This window comes from Eubalaena glacialis, chromosome 5 (assembly GCF_028564815.1).
Source record: "Eubalaena glacialis isolate mEubGla1 chromosome 5, mEubGla1.1.hap2.+ XY, whole genome shotgun sequence".
In the NCBI taxonomy this organism is placed as follows: Eukaryota; Metazoa; Chordata; class Mammalia; order Artiodactyla; family Balaenidae; genus Eubalaena; species Eubalaena glacialis.
Genome location: NC_083720.1, coordinates 105,233,540 through 105,254,053, shown reverse-complemented (window position 1 = coordinate 105,254,053; position 20,514 = coordinate 105,233,540). Strand labels below are relative to the sequence as shown.

The 20,514-nt window shown below is 37.1% G+C and overlaps 1 protein-coding gene across 2 annotated transcripts in view; it reads right to left on the bottom strand.

Moving 5' to 3' along the window:
* Positions 1-2,979: 2,979 nt before the first annotated feature.
* COPS4 (COP9 signalosome subunit 4) overlaps positions 2,980-20,514 on the bottom strand; it is a 36,262-nt gene continuing 18,727 nt past the window's right edge. Inside the window, exons 7-10 of one of the 2 annotated variants that reach the window (XM_061191540.1) lie at positions 16,034-16,204; positions 10,462-10,577; positions 8,198-8,282; positions 2,980-3,444 (exon numbers count right to left, since the gene is read on the bottom strand). In XM_061191540.1, coding sequence (XP_061047523.1) covers positions 3,311-3,444; positions 8,198-8,282; positions 10,462-10,577; positions 16,034-16,204 — 506 coding nt within the window. In that variant the 3' untranslated portion in view covers positions 2,980-3,310. The remainder of the gene's footprint in view (positions 3,445-8,197; positions 8,283-10,461; positions 10,578-16,033; positions 16,205-20,514) is intronic. The other variant, XM_061191541.1, reaches the window with a different exon arrangement.

The window sequence follows — 20,514 nt, the reverse complement described above, 5'->3', positions numbered from 1 at the left end:
CTCTATTATAATTTTTATTATTTCTTCCCTTCTGCTTACTTTGGATTTAATTTGCTTTTTTTCCAGTTTCCTAATGTGGAAGCTTAAATTATGGATCTTAGATCTTTATTCTTTCCTAAGATATGCACTGCTTTCACTGCAACCCACAAATTTTGATAAGTTGTATTTTCATTTTCATTTAGTTCAAAATATTTTTAAATTTCTCTTGAGATTTCTTCTTTAATCCATATGTTATTTAGAAGTATGTTGTTTATTTTTTATTTATTTATTTATTGGCTGCCTCAGGTCTTAGTTGCAGCATGTGGGATCTTCGTTGCGGTATGGAGGATCTTTCGTTGCGGCACGAGGGCTCTTCACTGTGGCTCACAGGCATCTCTCAAGTTGTGGCGCACAGGCTCCAGGGCTTGTGGGCTCTGTAGTTTGTGGCATGCGGACTCTCTAGTTGAGGCACGTGGGCTTAGCTGCCCCACAGCATGTGGGATCTTAGTTCCCTGACCAGGGATCAAACCCACGTCCCCTGCATTGGAAGGCAGATTCTTTACCACTGGACCACCAGGGAAGTCCCGAAGTATGTTGTTTAATCTCCAGGTTTTGAGGGAATTTCCAGGTATCTTTCTGTTATTGATTTTCAGTTTCATTTCATTGTGGTCTGAAAGCATACATTTTAGGATATCTATTCTTTTTAACTTGTTAAGGTGTGTTTTATGGCCCAGGCTGTGGTCTACCTTGGTGAATGTTCTATGTGAGCTTGAGTGTACTCTGCTGTTGTTGGATGAAGTGGTTTAGAAATAACAATTAGATCCAGTTGATTGATGGTGCTGTTGAGTTCAACTATGTCCTTACTACTTTTCTGCCTGCTGAATCTGTCCATTGTTGATAGACGGGTATTGAAGTCTCCAAATATAGTAGTGGACTCGTCTACTTCTCCTTGCAGTTCTATCAGTTTTTGCCACATGTATTTTGACACTCTATTGTTGACGCTCTGATTTTAACTGAGCAGTTTATGATTCCGTTTTCTCCATCCTCTTAGCTATCAACTACATTTTAAAAAATTTTACAGTTCCGAAACTTCAATCTGTCTGCTTATATTACCCATCTGTCCTTGCATGTTGTCTACTTTTTCCATGAGAGCCCTTAGCAAATTAAACATAGCTGTTTTAAATTTCTGTTCTGTTCTGAGAATTTCAACATCCCTGCCATATCTGAGTCTGGTTCTCATGCTTGATTTGTCTCTTCAAATTGTGCTTTTTCTTGCCTTTTATCATCCTTCGTAATTTCTTGATTGGAGGCCAGACATGACATATCAGGACATAGGAACTGAGGCAATTAGGCTTTTAGTGTAAGGTTTTATGTTAATCTAGATAGGAGCTAGGCAGTACTTAACGTTTTCTGTAGCTCTAAGTGGCAGAGGCTTGTTTCCTCTATTTTCCTTGTTGTTTTGTCTTCTTCCCTGTTGTGTTTTTTCCCTAAGAATTCTTTCTTAAAGAGTCTGTCTTGGAGCTCTGTCATACTCCACAGATACTACACTGGAACTCTGTTGTCATGGTGGAAGGGTATTTGGGAAGCATTCAATAATCTTATATCTCTGTCTTTTATTTGGCCTGGGTCCCTGGGCTGTGACCTTCAGAAGTATTTCTTAGACATTTTTTTCTCTTCTCCCATGATATAAGAAGGCTAAAGGGGGCTGAAATTGTCTAACTTGCTTTTCCCCAGGTGAGATAAGGCTCTGGTAGAGTAATTTCCTTCAGAGGGCAGGCCTTTGTCATGGAAAATGATCTGGGTGTATTTCAAAATAGTTACCTTCTCCTCCCCTGAAACACAAGGGGATCCCTGATCTTAATCATGAGAACTTGGTGGGGTTCCTGGGGATAAATCCTATAAAGTGTGGAGGTTCTCCTAAGAGTGGGGTTTTTAACTGTCAAGCCAGTTAGCATCCAATAATTTGTCAAAGTTACCATTTCACTGTTCATATCAGTTACCGGCCCAAGCAGGTCTGCTCCTGGTAAGCTGATCTCTAATGTGATTCTATCTGGCTGTTTCTGCAGTTTGGGAGTGGTGGTTTGCCCTATGACCTCAATTCTCCGTCGGATCTAAGAAAAGGCGTTGATTTTTCCGCCTGTTCAGCCTTTTTCTTATGATTCCATTTTCTCCATCCTCTCTTAGCATATCAACTATATTTTTTTAAATTTTATAGTTCTGAAATTTCAATCTGTCTGCTTACATTACCCATCTGTCCTTGCATATTGTGGGATGTGTCTTGCTGTGAGGATGGAGTGATGACTTCAGCTCCTTATATGCTGGAGCTGAAACTGGTAATTGCCTACAAACTCTTTTAAAAGTTCTTCCCCGAGGGCTTCCCTGGTGGCGCAGTGGTTGGGAGTCCGCCTGCCAATGCAGGGGACACGGGTTCGTGCCCCGGTCCGGGAAGATCCCACATGCCACAGAGCAGCTAGGCCCGTGAGCCACAACTACTGAGCCTGCGCGTCTGGAGCCTGTGCTCTGCAACGGGAGAGGCCGCGACAGTGAGAGGCCTGCGCACCGCGATGAAGAGCGGCCCCCGCTCGCCGCAACTAGAGAAAGCCCTCGCACAGAAACGGGGACCCAACACAGCCAAAAATAAATTAATTAATTAATTAATTAAAAAAAAAAAAAAAGTTCTTCCCCGTTTTCGCTATAAAGCAAGGCTGAAATAATCCTCTCTGAGGAGTCTTCCCTGATCTCTCTCTGCTAAATGAAAAGCTCCTGCCTGTGTACTCTAGTACTTGGTACAACTACGAGTATTTCATATATTGACTCTTAGCTCTGTGACTCTGTGAATGCCTGGAGAACAGGCTTTTTGGCTTATCTTTGCATTTCTTGCATATGGTATAAATAATTGTCTGCTTAATTGAAAGGAAAAAGGAACAAAACACTGTTCACTAATTAAAAACAAAGTACTACTTTTATTTGGCTCACTTCTCCATTTATTAGAATAACCACATGTGGAGAGGCACAAAGCACTTAAGTTTTACATAACTACAAAGTTATCACAAATCCCAAACTTTTTAGCCACAGATACTTCACTTACTCTGTTTAAAGAAAAAGCTTTCAAAACATCTGAGTTAGCCTGATAGAGAGACCCTGAATAAATGGGAACTACATATTTTTAAATGCTTGTACTTCCTGCTCTAATAATGTCTTCTTTAAATTGAATCCAGCATAAAAGGGATTGAAATATGTAAGGTCATGATGCAAATGCTTTTGAGAGATAGTGAAATTAATCTGTACAACATGGAAAAAGATGTAATGTGCACAGAAGGTCTGCAAGGATTCACTGAGCCATCTGGGCTTCCATGGCTTGTGCTGTCCATTCTGGTGCTGTCTGACTGATTTTCTCCAAAAGGTTATTCACTTGGAAACAAAGCGATTGGATCTGTTTGTCCCATGTTGGCAGGGCTTCTCGTGCTAAAGAAAAAAGGAATAATGTACAAAGTTGAAATTACTCCTTTGCAACCACAGTGAATGTTGAGTTAGAAGATAAATACAGTAACATTGATTTTTAAAGTTTACTCCAAAGATCTTAGTTAATGAAATTAAGCTAATTAAGAAATAGCTAAGAAAAGTACCCCAATCACTGGCACAAAGTATAAACAAAACAAAACAAAAAAACACACACAAAATAAAACCAGCCAACCAAACCACCTCAACCACAGCAATAAGACAGACAACTTCACTGAGGCCAACTGTTTCCTCATCAATGTTTACTGCTTCATAAGACACTGCCACCTACTGGGGAAAGTGAAACTTGAAAACACTATGTTAAGTGAAAGAAGCTAAAAGGTCACATATTGTATGGTTTCATTCATATCAAATATCCAGAACAGGTAAATCCATAGAGACAGAATAGAAATTGGTTGCCAAGGGTTGGGGAGAGAGGTATGAGGAGTAATTGCTTAAGGGGCATGGGATTTCCTTTTGGGAACATGAAAATGTTCTGGAACTAGGTAGAGATGGTGGTTGCATTAACATTGTAAACATCCTAAATGTTACTGAATTTTTCACTTTTAAATGATTAATTTCATGTTATGTGAATTTCAACTCAATTAAAAAATAGTAGTGGAGGAATAGGGATTGCTTTACTAACAGTAAAATTTACTATAAATTTATTACCTAATATTGTTACAGATCAATGGAACCAAATAGAGTACAGAAATAGATCCGAACATATATGTGGAACCTAATATATGCCAAAGATCAGAAAGGATGTTTCATTTAATAAATGATATTTGCATAATTGGCAATCCATCTTTAAAAAAAAAAACAACTAGACCATGCCTTAAAATTATACACAAAAATGAACTGCAGACAGATTAAATTTCCAAATATAAAACAATAAATAAAATATTAGAAGAAATTTTTGGAAAATATTAATTTTATCCCAAAATGAGGGAGACTTTCTTAACAATACAGAAAACACAAAAGCCATAAAATTAAAAATGGACATATTTGGCTGCAAAAGAGCTTTTAAATGTGTTCATGGTATGCATTGCGTTACAGAAACACAACTGACAGAAAGAGAAAAATATCTGTAACACAGATAGGAAAGGTGTGGAGGGGGAAGGAAGGAAATAGACAAGAAAAACTAACATGAATTCACAGAAAAGGAAATACTAATGGCCAATACATGGAAAGATATTAAACTTCACTAGTGCCAAGGAAATGCACAATAAAACAATAACATAGTATTTTCCCCCAACAATTGGCAAAAGATAAAAAGAAGAATAATATCCAGCTCTTAAAGATTCATTCTCTCATATTGGTGGAAGTGTAAATGGCTACACCTTTCTAGAAAGCAAACTAGCAGTAGCTATTAAGAATCAAAACACGTATATCCTCTGATGCAAAGTATGCAACTTCTGAGATTCTGTTCTATAGAACTAAGTGTCCCAGTATATAAAGGTATGCACAAGGAAACTGCCTGAATGTCCATCAACAGGTGAATAGTTGAACTCCACGAAATATTATGCAGCTATTAAAACAAATAAATTAGATTTATATCTAGTGACTTGCAAATATATTCATGGTACATTAACTTAAAAAAAAACAAAAACACTTTGGGACTTCCCTGGTGGTCCAGTGGCTAAGACCCTGAGCTTCCACTGCAGGGGGCATGGGCTAGATCCCTGGTCAGGGAAGTTCCACGTGCCACGAAGTGTGGCCAAAAAAACCCCAAACAAACAAACAAACAAAAACAAACAAAAAACACTTCATAGAACACTATGTACTTTAAAATTAGAAAGTAAAATATCCCATATTCTATCAAGTTGGTATACGTTAATTTAAATTGTGTTTACTTGGTGACGCCTCTGCTATACTATTCATCATATACTGTGTTTGCTCATTCAATAATTATTTATTTCCCACTTACAACGTGCAGGGCACTGGAAAAGATGTTGGATATACCATGGAGAACAAGAGACACTTAATATCTATCACTAGGAAGCTGAGCTTGGTTAACAGAAACAGACATTTAGACAAATTCAGAAATTCAGGGTGACAAGAACGTATAACTTAAAGCCATACCTAACCTGGGAAGTCAGGAAAATCATTATTGATTAACATTGTTCAAACTAAGACATGGGGACAAATAGAAGATGGCTGGAGAGGCTGCTGGTGGAGAGTGATGACTACTTTGGAATGTTTAAAGTGGGAAAGAATTTACAATGCTGGAAAAAACAAAAAGTCCTGTGAGCTGGATTGGAAAGAGAAAACCATAAAGGATCACGCAGGACCTTTTGGAGACTTTGTAGAATCTTACTCTACAAGCAATGGGGAAGCCATTCATCAGCATGTCAAGGAAAAGAGTAACATTTAATAATTTGGTTTTTATTTCTTTTTTCTGTTTGTTCGCATTTTTAAAAGATCACAATCCCTCTGGCTCTACTAGGGCAACTGGACTAGAAAGGAGCTACTGTAGATGTGAGAAAAAAAGCTAAAAGGCTGGGGCTTCCCTGGTGGCGCAGTGGTTGAGAATCTGCCTGCCAATGCAGGGGACACGGGTTCGAGCCCTGGTCTGGGAAGATCCCACATGCCACGGAGCAACTAGGCCCGTGAGTCACAACTACAGAGCCTGCGCGTCTGGAGCCTGTGCTCCGCAACAAGAGAGGCCGCGATAGTGAGAGGCCCATGCACCGCGATGAAGAGTGGCCCCCGCTTGCCGCAACTAGAGAAAGCCCTCGCACAGAAACGAAGACCCAACGCAGCCAAAAATAAAAAATAAATTAAAAAAAAAAAAAAAAAAAAAAAAGCTAAAAGGCTATTTCTTAAGCCCAGACGGGGTTTCAGGGGTTCAGAACAGGCTGGTGACAGTAAGAAATGAAGAAAAGTACATGGATTCCAGATACACTAGGAGGTAAAATTCGAAGGATTCTGGGCAGTGAAGAAGAGAAGGGGTCAAGGGTAAGGAATGCTGGAGAAAGTGAACAATGTAGTTTCTGGCTGGCTGGCTGGCTGCTTTGGGAGGCAGGCAGTGGGGGAGATAGTGAATTCAGTTTGGGGTATATTCATTCTGAGAAGCCCACGAAGCAATCAGGTGGGAAACACCTATTAGTCAATTAGAGCCGCTGAATCTGGGACTCAGAAGGGAGATTTACACTAGAAATCTAAGCGCTGTCTGCATAGAGATGGTAACTGAATCAATGGGAATAGGTGAGATTACCTAGGGTAACAGTAGAGTGAGGAGAAAAAGGCCGAGGAGCATGTCCTGGGCAACCCCAATATTTAAACTTAAAGCACTATAGAATCTACAAAGACAACTGGGAAGAATACCTGGAGAGATAGGAGGGGAAACAGGAGAACAGGGTGAAGGAGATGACAGAAGTCAAGAAGGGGCGGGGGCACTCAAAAAGGAGTGAGTGATCAACCCTATTCAATATGCGGAAAAGTCAAGATGAAGTCTGAAAGATAAAAGGATTTTTGTTAAAATGGAAGAGACCTGACCATGTTTAAATATTGATAAAAAGAAGCCAACAGAGAAAAAAAGGATGAAAATAGACAAAATAATTGCCAAGCTCAGGTTCCTAAAAAAGATTTCTTTTTTGGAGCAGGGAGTGGCAGAGTTCAGAGAAGGGATCCAAAGTGCAAGAGGAAGAACTGGGGAGAGAGATGGAAACCATCTCCCATATAACACGAAAGAAGAAAAAGACAGAATTAGATCTATATTGAACAGAGAGTGAAGGAGGAGAAAAGTCAGAGGTTTAGGAAAGTGAAATCTGAAATAGTCATTGCAGAGTAGGGAAAAAGTGGACTAGAGAAATGTATCAAGAATCCCAGGCAGCGTCGAGAATTCAGGACCTTGAATTTTGCAGTGGTATCAATCTGTCTGGTGCCCTGACTCTTCTCCAGCAACGTTAGTTAGTTACTCAAGTACGGGCATGGAAAAGATGGAGAATGGGTTCATTCAAGGGGAAGTTTTGCTGGACAGCAGGAACAAAAAGTTCACAGGCAAGTGTTCTGGGGCATCTGTAAAAGAGTAACTGAATCATGAAAATGATTGAAATCCTGATTTCATGATTCATGATGAATCATGAAATCTAAGCTGGATAGGAAGAACAGTAAAGGTTAAAAAAGGGCTGAGCTGACTGAAAGAAAGTGAAAGTCAATAGACCAGAGGCTCCAATGCAGTCAGGGAAGAGGTGAGGTAGAAGTACCTGAGAAAGACCACTAGAAAGGCTGGGAAAAGGTCATGGTCAGAGTGGTATACTTCAAATTAAAACTGTACAAGTGGAATGGTTCTGGGTAAGGTCCAGGGCATAAATGAGGTGGGAAGAAGGGCTGAGGAGGTATTAGACAATGAGAAAGACAAGAGATCTACTTACCTGTCTGCCTTCATCAGTTTAGTGAGCTGCTGAACAGGAAATGCAACTGTCATTTCTACATGCCCAATACACGGTATGTGGTCAATAAATGTTTGGTGAGTAAATGAGTGAACTAATATAACAATTCCAGTTTCAAATTTTTCCACGGCATAGAAAATGCTGCATTAATTAGATTCACGAATATAAGTTCATAAAAATTATTTTAAATTATTTCTTTGGGAAATAAGCTCATTCCAGTAGTAAAATTCTGGGTCAAAGGAAATTGCTCAACATGTTTTAATCACAAATATACAACACTTCACTGCCATTTCATTATGATATAAACAAGCAAAACTTCTTACTTTCAAAATGAACTATTCCATCAATCTGATCAATAAATCCATTCATACGTCCTTCTGTTATCATTTGCGATGCTATCTTTTCTGCCTGTTTAAAAAAAACAATAAATTCTTAGACACTTTAATTATCATTTCTAGTTATTCACATATTCTCACCAAGAGAAATGAAAGCTCTTGGTTTAGCTACCCATCACTAAGCTTTACATATGTGTTCATCTGCCATTCATTACAAGAGTAAATCTTGTAAATTTGCCTGTTATATCCCCCCAATTCTTTCTGGGTACAATCCATTATTTTAAGTTAATTGGGATCTGTTTTTCTTGTTGTAAGATTTTAAGCAAGAATCTAGCCTTCTAACCAACTTTGCTCTCTGCTCAAAATCAAACTAACAATTTTTCCTCTCACTGGGATCCACATCTCAAAAAAATCCCTAGCTTTTCTTATGTTATTTCATTTCAATTTTCACAGTATTTATCACCCCCAAAACTCTCTAAGACAGTAATATTTTTGAAGAAAAAATTGAAAGGAGGAATAATGTTCAAATTTAAAAGGGAAACGAAAGGATTTAAAAGACCATTAAAGGGGAGCAAAAGGTCCTCTACCTAATTCCTAAAGAAATACTTCATGTTTACTGTCTGTTTAGCAAACTGGGTTGTGACAGTCATTTTAGTAACTCTGACCATCTTCACAATCAACCCTAAATCACTCTTGAACAGACTGTGACTAGCATTTATTGTTAAAAATATATTCACTTGCCTTAATCTCAGCAAGGGATCATACCTCAAAGCCTAAGAAGAAAGCATCTTTTAATGGTAACTGAAGCCTTGGTTCCGAAATTGTTCCACTTCCTTTACTGTGTGTTGAATGTGTACACGTAAAGGAATTGTATTAGAAAATACTAAATTAAAATTTCACTAACAGATAAAAGGGGATGTGACCATAACTACATGACTTTGAGCTCTACAAATTTTGTAGTGAGGTGGATGGACCTAGAGTCTGTCATACAGAGTGAAGTAAGTCAGAAAAAGAAAAACAAATACCGTATGCAAACACATACATATGAAATTTTTTTAAAAAAATGGTTCTGAAGAACCTAGGGGCAGGACAGGAATAATGACGCAGACGTAGAGAATGGACTTGAGGACACAGGGAGGGGGAAGGGTAAACTGGGATGAAGTGAGAGAGTGGCACTGACATACACACTACCAAATGTAAAATAGATAGCTAGTGGGAAGCAGCCGCATAGCACAGGGAGATCAGCTTAGGTAGATCAGCTTGGTGCTTTGTGACCACCTAGAGGGTGAGATAGGGAGGGGATATGGGGATGTATGTATACATATAGCTGATTCACTTTGTTATACAGCAGAATCTAACACAACAATGTAAAGCAATTATACTCCAATAAAGATGTTAAAAAAAAAAAGTTCTACAAGTTAGGTAAAAGTAAGGTTGATTGCTTGCTTCTACGGTTATTTAAAATTAAGAGAATGTTTTATAGATGTTACCTGAAATACCCTCTAAATACAACCGGTACTTTTTTGGAATTTAAAAATAGCCAACCAAACGTTAGCATGACTAAGAATAAAATTAACTCCCTAATAACTCAGTCAACTTCTTAAGTTAAATCAAGCACAGAAGTTACAGTAGAATAGCCTAGAGTATTACCATAGTCACTCTCTCAAAGAGATGAACTTTTTAAACTTTGAGTCAATCTAGGGCAGAAAAAAGAATTAAGGCATAGATCAAATGTTAGTTAAAAATCAGAAACCACTATGAAGTGGATTTAAACAGACACTAAACAAAGATATTCTTACAAAATGGATATCATAACCTGGAACCCCTTTAAGATTTCCATTCTAGGTCACTTTACCATAAAATACAACTTAAAAAAAAAAAAAAGAAAATCAAAGACAATTCCATTACAGTACTATTTTAACATTCAAATAATTTATTTCCATTTACCTTAGGCTTTTTATGTATATTTTTGTTGCAACTGCCAATATTTATCAATTACAGTCGTCTCTCAGTATCCATGGGGGATTGGTTCCAGTAGCCCCCATGAATACCAAAATCCACGGATGCTCAAGACCATTATATAAAATGTAGTAGTACAATGAATACAGTTGGCCCTCCAAAATATTCCTCCAAAATATCCACAAGTTTTGTATCCGCAGATATGGAGGTCCAACTGTATATATTTTATTTTCTCTTTATGTCAATAATTTAGTCTCTTAACTTCCTTTTATGTATTGGAAATAAGAAAATACCTTAGCTGCAGGAATCTCTAAAAGGGCTCCAAGTTCCTCAAAGGTAATATTATTATATAATTTGCTTGCAGACAATAAATTGTGTTCAATAACAGCTCTGTCCAAGATGCTAGAACCTTAAATATAAATAAGAATGTTATACTTTTGAAACTAGTTTTACACTCTTAAAAGATGCATCTTGTTAAAAATTTTCTAGGCATGTATTAACTCATAATCATTGCCTTTATTCCTATCAAAATTTTAAAAGTAACCAAAATCCCTTGATACATTTTGAATAACATGCAGTTAAATACAAATAACATTTAGAAAATGATTGGCAAGTAGTTATTAACTAGCTGAACAGATTTAATCCTCTGGGTTTGGGGTTTTGCTTCCTTGGACTAGCTATCAACTTCATTAACTTTTCTTTTCTTTCTATAAGCACATACTTTTATTAGCAAGCAGCAGCAAAACAATCATGCAAACAATCATGCTGTTTGTAAGCTTGATAAGTCAAAATATACTGCTCAATGGAAATATCTCTATTCCCCTGGGCACTTCACAAGCACTTTACTCTGAGGCAAACGTGAGAAATGTTTGGAAGGCAGGATCCCTTCATGAGATATCAGGCATAGGATCCTCCCTTAAGTAAGATAATACAGGGCCTGACAAAGTTATGGACCTCAGGCCCCATCCTGAAGGTGTGGCTCACCCAATTCTTTTTTTTTCCTTTCCAGTTTTATTGAGATATAATTGACATATAACATTGTATTCATTTAAGGTGTACAACATAGTGAGTTGATATATGTATATATTGTGAAATGATTACCACTATAAGTTTAGTTAATTAACATCATCACCTCACACAGTTATAATTTTTTTTCTTGTGACAACTTTTAAGATCTACTTTTTTAGCAACTTTCCAATATAAAGACCTAAATAAACAGGAAAATATGGAAGACTTAATATTGCTAAGATGGCAGTACTCCCCAAATTGATCTACAAATTCAGTGCAATCCCAGCTGGCTTCTTTGCAGAATTGACACGCTGATCTTAAAATCCATATGGAAATTCAAAGGATCCATAGAAGCCAAAACAATTTTGAAAAAGAACAAAGTTGGAAGACTCAAATTTTCTGATTTCAAAACTTACTACAAGGGACTTCTCTGGTGGCACAGTGGTTAAGAATCTGCCTGCCAATACAGAGGACACGGGTTCGATCCCTGGGCCAGGAAGATCCCACATGCCGCAGAGCAACTAAGCCCATGTGCCACAACTACTGAGCCTGCACTCTAGAGCCTGCAAGCCACAACTACTGAGCCCACATGCCGCAATTACTGAAGCCCGCGTGCTGCAACTACTGAAGCCTGTGCACCTAGAGCCCGTGCTCTGCAACAAGAGAAGCCACTGCAATGAGAAGCCTGCGCACCGCAATGAAGAACAGCCCCCGCTCGCCGCAACAAGAGAAAGCCCGCGTGCAGCAACGAAGGCCCAACGCAGCCAAAAATTAAAAATTTAAAAAAAAAAACTTACTACAAAGATACAGCAACCAAGACAGCATGGTACTGGCATGAGGACAGGCATACAGAATAATGGAATAGAATTTAGAGTCCAGAAATAAACTCACATTTACAGTCAACTGATTGTCAACAAAGATGCGAAGGCAATTCAGTGGGGAAATAAGAGTCTTTCCAACAAATGGTGCTGGGACAACTGAATATTCACATGCAAAATAATAAAGTTGGACCCCTACTTTACACCATATACAAAAATTAACTCAAAATGAATCAAAGACCTAAATGTAAGAGCTACAATTATAAAACTTATAGAAGAAAATAGAACAACTTTTCATAACCTTGGATTAGGCAATGGTTTCTTAGATACAACACTGTAAGCACAAGCCACAAAAGAAAAAACATAAATTGGACTTCATCAAAATTAATAACTTTTGTGTTTCAAAAGATTCCATCAACAAAGTGAAGAAACAACACACAGAATGGGAGAAAATATTTGCAAATCATTTATCTGATAATAAGATCTAGAATACATAAAGAATTCTTACAATTCAATAATAAAAGCACAAATAACCCAATTTAAAAGTGGCCAATAAGCATATGAAAAGGTGCTTAACACCATTAGCCCCCAGGGAAATGCAAATCAAAACCACAATAAGATACCACACTTCATACCCACTAGGATGACTAAATCAAAAGGACAGATAATATAACAAGTGTGGGAGAAAATGGAACCCTCACACACAGCTGGCAGGAATGTAAAATGGTGCAGCCACTTTGGAAAACAGTCTGGCAGCTCCTAGAAAGACTAAATATAAAGTTACCATATGACCCAGTACTTCCACTCCTAGATATACCTCCAAGAGAATTAAAAGCTTATGTCCACAAAAAAACGAACAACCCAATCCAAAAATGGGCAGAAGACCTAAATAGACATTTCTCCAAAGAAGATATACAGATTGCCAACAGACACATGAAAGAATGCTCAACATCATTAATCATTAGAGAAATGCAAATCAAAACTACAATGAGGTATCATCTCACACCGGTCAGAATGGCCATCATCAAAAAATCTAGAAACAATAAATGCTGGAGAGGGTGTGGAGAAAAGGGAACACTCTTGCACTGTTGGTGGGAATGTAAATTGATACAGCCACTATGGAGAACAGTATGGAGGTTCCTTAAAAAACTAAAAATAGAACTACCATACGACCCAGCAATCCCACTACTGGGCATATACCCTGAGAAAACCATAATTCAGAAAGAGTCATGTACCAAAATATTCATTGCAGCTCTGTTTACAATAGCCAGGACATGGAAGCAACCTAGGTGTCCATCATCGGATGAATGGATAAAGAAGATGTGGCACATATATACAATGGAATATTACTCAGCCATAAAAAGAAATGAAATGGAGGTATTTGTAATGAGGTGGATGGAGTTAGAGTCTGTCATACAGAGTGAAGTAAGTCAGAAAGAGAAAAACAAATACAGTATGCTAACACATATATATGGAATCTAAGGAAAAAAAAATTTAAAAAAAGGTCATGAAGAACCTAGTGGCAAGATGGGAATAAAGACGCAGACCTACTAGAGAATGGACTTGAGGATATGGGGAGGGGGAGGGGTGAGATGTGACAGGGTGAGAGAGTCGCATGGACATATATACACTACCAAATGTAAAATAGATAGCTAGTGGGAAGCAGCCGCATAGCACAGGGAGATCAGCTCGGTGCTTTGTGACCACCTAGAGGGGTGGGATAGGGAGGGTGGGAGGGAGGGAGATGCAAGAGGGATGAGATATGGGAACATATGTATATGTATAACTGATTCACTTTGTTATGGAGCAGAAGCTGACACACCATTGTAAAGCAATTATACTCCAATAAAGATGTTTAAAAAAAAAAAAAAAAAAAAAGCTTATGTCCATACAAAAACTTTTACATGAATGTTCACAGCAGTATTAATAGCCAAATAGTGAAAATAACCTAAATGTCCACGAACTGATGAAGAAATAAAATGTGGTTAACAGAATGTTATTTGGCAATAAAAGTGAATGAAGTACTGATGCACACTACAACACGGATGAACCTTGAAAACATCACGTTAAGTGAAAGAAGCCAGTCACAAAAGATCATATATTGTATGATTCCATTTATATGAAATGTCCAGAACAGGCAAATCTATAGAGCAGAAAGTAGACTAGTAGTAACATTCTAAAACTCTGAGAATATACTGAAACCACTGAATTGTAATAACAACAACAACAAAACTACGTCTCAAGATTGCAAGCCTAGGGTTGTAATGACAATAAACAAAGATGTCCAAGAAAGATAAATAAGGAAGGCAATAAAGTCTAAAATGGAAGAGGAAGAAGACAAAATGCCTGTCCTATATATTGATACATAGTCTCCTATGAGAAATTTGAAAATCATTTGCATTCTCCGAGATCCTCGTGAGTAGCCCTCATTTGAGAAAAGAATTATCTGATGTTATCTTTTTTTTTTTCATGGCCATAAAGCTCAAAGTCAAATGTGAAGCTCAACTACATCAATTCTGGAAACTCTTTCTTATTTATCTAGCTTTTGTTTGTCAGACATCTTCTTGCAAAAGAATTTATTTAAAGCTGCTCAGAATACACAGAAGACAAGAAAAGTTAAAAGTTAAAAAGAAAAAGAATAACAACAATCAAAACACACACATTACAGGTGGGCTACAAGTTTAATTTTTTAAACTTTCTAGCAGCCCATCAAATTAAGAAAACCGGGACTTCCCTGGTGGCGCAGTGGTTAAGAATCCACCTGCCAATGCAGGGGACACGGGTTCGACACTGGGAAGATCCCACATGCCGCAGAGCAACTAAGCCCGTGCGCCACAACTACTGAGCCCACATGCCACAACTACTGAAGCCCGTGCGCTTAGAGCCCATGCTCTGCAACAAGAGAAGCCACCGCAATGAGAAGCCCACGCACGGCAACAAAGAGTAGCCCCCGCTCACTGCAACTAGAGAAAGCCCGCGCGCAGCAACGAAGACACAACGCAGCAGAAAATAAAAATAAATTAATTTTTTTTAAAAATTAAGAAAACCAACCAGTTTATCAACTCACAGTGTTTAAATAGATAAAAATCAATTGCTCCGGAGAATCACAACTAATCCTAAGACTGAAAAGGAATTTTTCTGAGGATCTGCATAAAGAATATCCTATAGAATAAATATCTCCTTTAGACAGAAAGATAATAATCAATTGATTTGTTTCTTAAAGTACAATTAAATAAAAGAAATTCTATAGGTCAATATAATTGCTTCAATGCTCTGGTTTAACTCAGGGCAGTAAGACTGGTGAGGTATATACCTTTCAGCCAAATCTTACATAAATAATTCCAGCTAGATTCTCTTCCATATGGGATGACAGTGAATCCAAGGCGATGAGTCTGACAGATCTGCATGTTTGTCTTGACCTTCTCCATGTTTCTGGTGGCCTACATCTATATTTTTATTATCATGTGTGTTACTGTTATAAGCTACTTTAAAACCTCTGTAGATAAACATACATAAAATAATTGATGTTATGAACAAGCATCTATTACAAAATTCTTTCCCAGCAAAGGCAGTCTGACTTAAGCAAATACTAGGAAACATGACACCAAGTTCTATTCTTATTGGAAACCCTTTCCCCTCAGTACCTTGGGCAAGCTATTGTACCAAATTTTGCTCTGTCTAAAATAGGACTGGATAATTATGCTCTGTTACAAACTGATGTTTAAGATTAATTAAGGTACTTATCAAATGGTTTGAGTCTTTAAAAAACCAGGCACTATAAGCCTAGCCTATAATTCTTCTGCTCTTACCCTTTCCAAAAAATGCTTTATTCCACGAAATGCTTTCCAATAGAGCTACTCTTAAACTTCAAACTCATATCTGTGTATAATATTCATCTTCAGTCAATACTCCTTCTTTTATCATCAAGTGTTACATAAAAATATTACAGAAAGATATCAAGATGCTTCAAATTTAACATACGTTCTACTAGTGTGACCTCAATATTTACTACCACATACTTATAAGAAGTAATCATTACCGTCAGCTGTAGTTGCTTTCTGGTGAGGCATCAGCATGGCAGCAAATTCTTGAAGTTGATTTCCTCTGATGATCCTATCTAGGTACATTTTCTCGAGGATTCCATAAGCAGCAAGTTGCTGGCACCTTTCATCCTTAAAAAGAGTAGCAAGCATCCGAGAACGCTGCTGTCCTAAGGGGAACAAATGAGCATCACATATTCTCACAATCTGTTTTGTCAATGAAAAACAATCTTTTTTATGACTCCATTTTTGCCTACTAAAATATGCAGGTTGATTCTCGTTATTTCTGGTAGTTATGTTCTATACATTTGCTGCCAACACTGTATTAGTGAATACTCAACTCCTGCTCCTAGGGGATATGTGGGGTTAGGTTCCATGAGCCTCTGGTCACAACATTTTTGTCAGCTGGTCAATATGTAACCTTGTTTTGTGTATTTCTGTCTAAAGGCACCATATTCAATACATATTGTTGATTCATTAACATTGAATTCATGGCTTACACTATAACTCATGCCTGAATTAAGCTTACCTAACTTAACACATGTAGTTTCTCCAAAAGGCACATCACAGACTTCCCACACTTAAGTACAAAAGATAATACTTCAGCACTATGCTAGGGGCCATTTTAAACAGCAAAACCACCAACAAAATGCATGAAAATGTGGAGAATGTGGTATTAAATAGACCACAAAAAGGACACTTGTTTATAGTATGAGAGCTGAAACAAGGTAGAGCATTGCCTTGTTCGATCCCAGCTAGAAACATAAACAGGGGGACTCAAATTTTTTGCTGCTCTGCACATGTCTGCAAATGACTGTGAAAGCATCGTACTTTGAGTACTGATTTGGGGGTGACAAATTTTAGGAAGTAGGCAAAGTCACTAATATGGAATCTGTGAATAATGAGGATCAACTGTATATTCATTTGTGAAGACTACGATATACAATCATTCCCTCAGTATCCAATGTGGATTGGTTCCAAGACCACCCCCCCAATAAATACCAAAATCTGCAGATGCAAAAGTCACTTATGTAAAGTGATGTTGTATTTGCATTACCTTCATACATCCTCCCCTATACTTTAGATCATCTCTAGATTATGTATAATACCTAGAGATGATCTATCTATGTAAATGCTATGTAAATCATTGCTGGCACGTGGCAAATTCAAGTTTTCCTTTTGGAACTTCCTAGAATTTTTTTCCCCAAATATTTTCAATCCACAGTTGGTTGAATCTGCGGATGAGGATCCCCTGGATATGGAGAGCCAACTATATGCCAAAATGTTACACGTGGTTCCAGTTATAGTTGTAATTTTCTTCTTCTTGCTTATCTGTACTTCTACAATGAACATGCATTCTTCCCCTAATAATAAGAAATTTATAAAAGATGAACAAACATTTCAGAGATGGGAAACTTGATTTTCATAGTTTCAATTTATACCTTCAAGGACCTTTAAATGGTGAAAAAATACATGACAACTGATGACATTAAAAACTGAACTAATGGAAATAATATTATGAACAAACTTTTTCTTTTTAAATTTATTTTTAGCTCTATATACTGAAAGAGCCTAATGACAATGATACCCAGCATCAATAAGCGTATCTAGTAACCTGATCTCACTATCCTCATTAAAAGGAACTAGAGATCCTCAAAAAATAGCTGATTTCATGTCTGGAACAGGGAAAGTACAAAAGGAGCCTGAAGCATCTTTTTATGCTATTGATACATTTCAGGCAAGTACTCAAAGACTAATGGGACTGTGTCAAAAAGACAAAATTTGGTCATATTTGGGATAATTTGAGCATCAAAAAGAATAACAACTATAATTTATTGTAACACACTGAATAAATAAAAAACAGAGTCAAATATACAAGAATGTTCACAGCAGTACTATTACTAATAGCTAATAAGACGGCAATAGGATAAACAAATTGTGGTGTATTCACATAATGGGATACCACGTAACAATGAAAATGATGAAACTGAATGTAACAATGTGGATAAATTTCATAAAGTTGAGCAAAAGAGGTAAGACAAGAGTATATATACTATATGATTTCATTTATATAAATATAAGAAGCAGGCAAAACTAATATATATTAACAGTTGCTCTTGGGGGATAGGGGTTGGGGCCAGTGGTTAGGAGAAAGCAGGACAGAATATTTCAGGGTGCTGGTAATATTTTGTTTCTTGTTCTGGACGTTGATTACGTGATGGTGTTCATTTGTGACAATTCATCAAATTGTACACTTTTGATATGTACAGTTTTCTGTGTGTATATTATACATGCAGAAAAATAAGCTAAGAAAAAATCCACAGTGATATTTGGGAAAAAAAAAAAAGGAGAAAAAAGGAAGTAAAAAGGAAAGCTCCTGAAGAATACTATCTAATAAATACAGAAGAAAAGAATTAGTAAATCAACATTTTTCATATTCATTTTATATTACACATATAATGAGTGATCCAGGCAAGGATCATTAATAGATATTAAATTATGGAAAGGAATATGTGAAAGGAATTTGGGGAACAGGATTTTTGTAGTGTCAAAGCAGCACCCCATGAATTATTTACAAAATACAAAGAGGACAATGTACCTTTACAATGGAATTTCTACCTTAATCAAATGAACAAACACAGCATCACTAACAGGGGGACCAGCCTGACAGTGTGTGCTCTCTGACGTGATTCAACAGCAAGTACACAGCATCATTATAAGGTATTCCTGCTAGAAAAAAATTAACCTGAATCTAATCTTACCTCTGGCTAACTTCCATTTTACAGGAAATATAGCAGATTAAGGAATAAAAAAACAATATATATATCAAAAAATCTAGGATGAAGGACATTTTACCTAACAACTTCAAAGTCAGTATTTTTTCTTCTTTTAAGTGAGGCAGCTATACAGTGTTGTATGTCAACTATATCACAATAAAGTTGGCAGGAAAAATAAGGAAACTACTCTAGACTAAAAGAGCCTAAAGACTAAAGAGCCATAATCACCAAATGCCACACATGAAGTCGCTCCTTGTTCAAGGGGAAAAAGGCAGGTATAAAAGATATTCTTGAGCTAACTGGGGCAGTGATAATATGGACCAGCTGCTAAATTCTACAGTGGAATCACTGTTAATTTTTTTAGGGATGATAATGGTACTGCAGTTATGTAGAAAAATGTTCCTGTTCTATGGAGATACATGATGATATATAAAGAGGGAGTGTCCTGATGGCCTACAACTTACTTTAAAATGATACATCAAAAAATATGTGTGTGTGCGTATGAGAGAGAGTGAGAGAGAAAGCAAATATGACAAAAAGCCAGAAAAATTTAGAAAAAGAGTAATGAAGGGGAAGTAGATCTGCTAGATAATAAAACACTATAAAGCCATAATAATTTGAAGAGCATAGTGCAAGTATATTCATAAATAGACAGGCCAATTAACAGAACAGAATACTATGTCCAGAAATCTACTACAGTGTGCTTCAAATCAACAGGGAAAAAAAAGATGGATTATTCAATAAAGAATGCCAGGTCAAATAACTAGCCATTTAGAAAAACAAACAAACAAATGTTAATCTCCTATCTCATTTCTTACACTAAAATAAATCCAACTGGATTAGGATTTATAGGTAAATTTAAGTAGGCGAAACTAATCTATACTAGTGATGACTCTTGCGGGGCAGGGGTTAGAGATCGTGACTAGGAGGAAGCATGAAGGTAAAAAATGAAACCCTAAAGCAGCGATTCTCAAAGGGGGTCCCCATGACCTTTTCAAGGGATCAGTGGTTGACACTAAATTTAGAATAACAAAGACATCCTTTGCCTTCTTCACTGAGTTGACATTTGCACTGCTGGTGCAAAAGCAATGGTGGCAAAGACTACTGGCACCATAGCACAAATCAAGGCAGTGGCACTGGCAACAAACTATATTATGCCACACACTCAACGGTCAAAAGAGATAGTTTCACTTAAGAATGTCCTAGCAGCAGTAAAAAATTATTTTCATTAAATCTTGACACTTGAGAACATACCTTTTTAATATTTTGTGTGACGAAATGGGAAATGTACTTACAGCACTTTTGCTATAAACCAAAGTATAATTGTTGTCCCAAGGAAACAGTGCAAGCTGAACTAGTCTCTTTTTCATGGAACACATTCACTTAAAATAACAACTGACAAATTATGGTTTCCAGACTTAGGTATTTGGCAGACGTTTTCTTAAAAATGAGCAAAGTGAGCCTGTTACCACCAACGAACAGCATTTGCTGCCCTTGATAAAATTTGAGTTTTAAAGAAAAAAATTAAAATTTTTGAAAACTTGTATCTGCTACTATGAGGCTGACAACCTTCCAATACTTAAAGGTTTTCCTGATGAGATCAGTGGTAATACATTGGATATTGGATATTGTATAATAAAGTACATCAATATTTGGAAGCTCTGCATAAATCAGCAAACCAACATTTTCCAAACAACCAATAC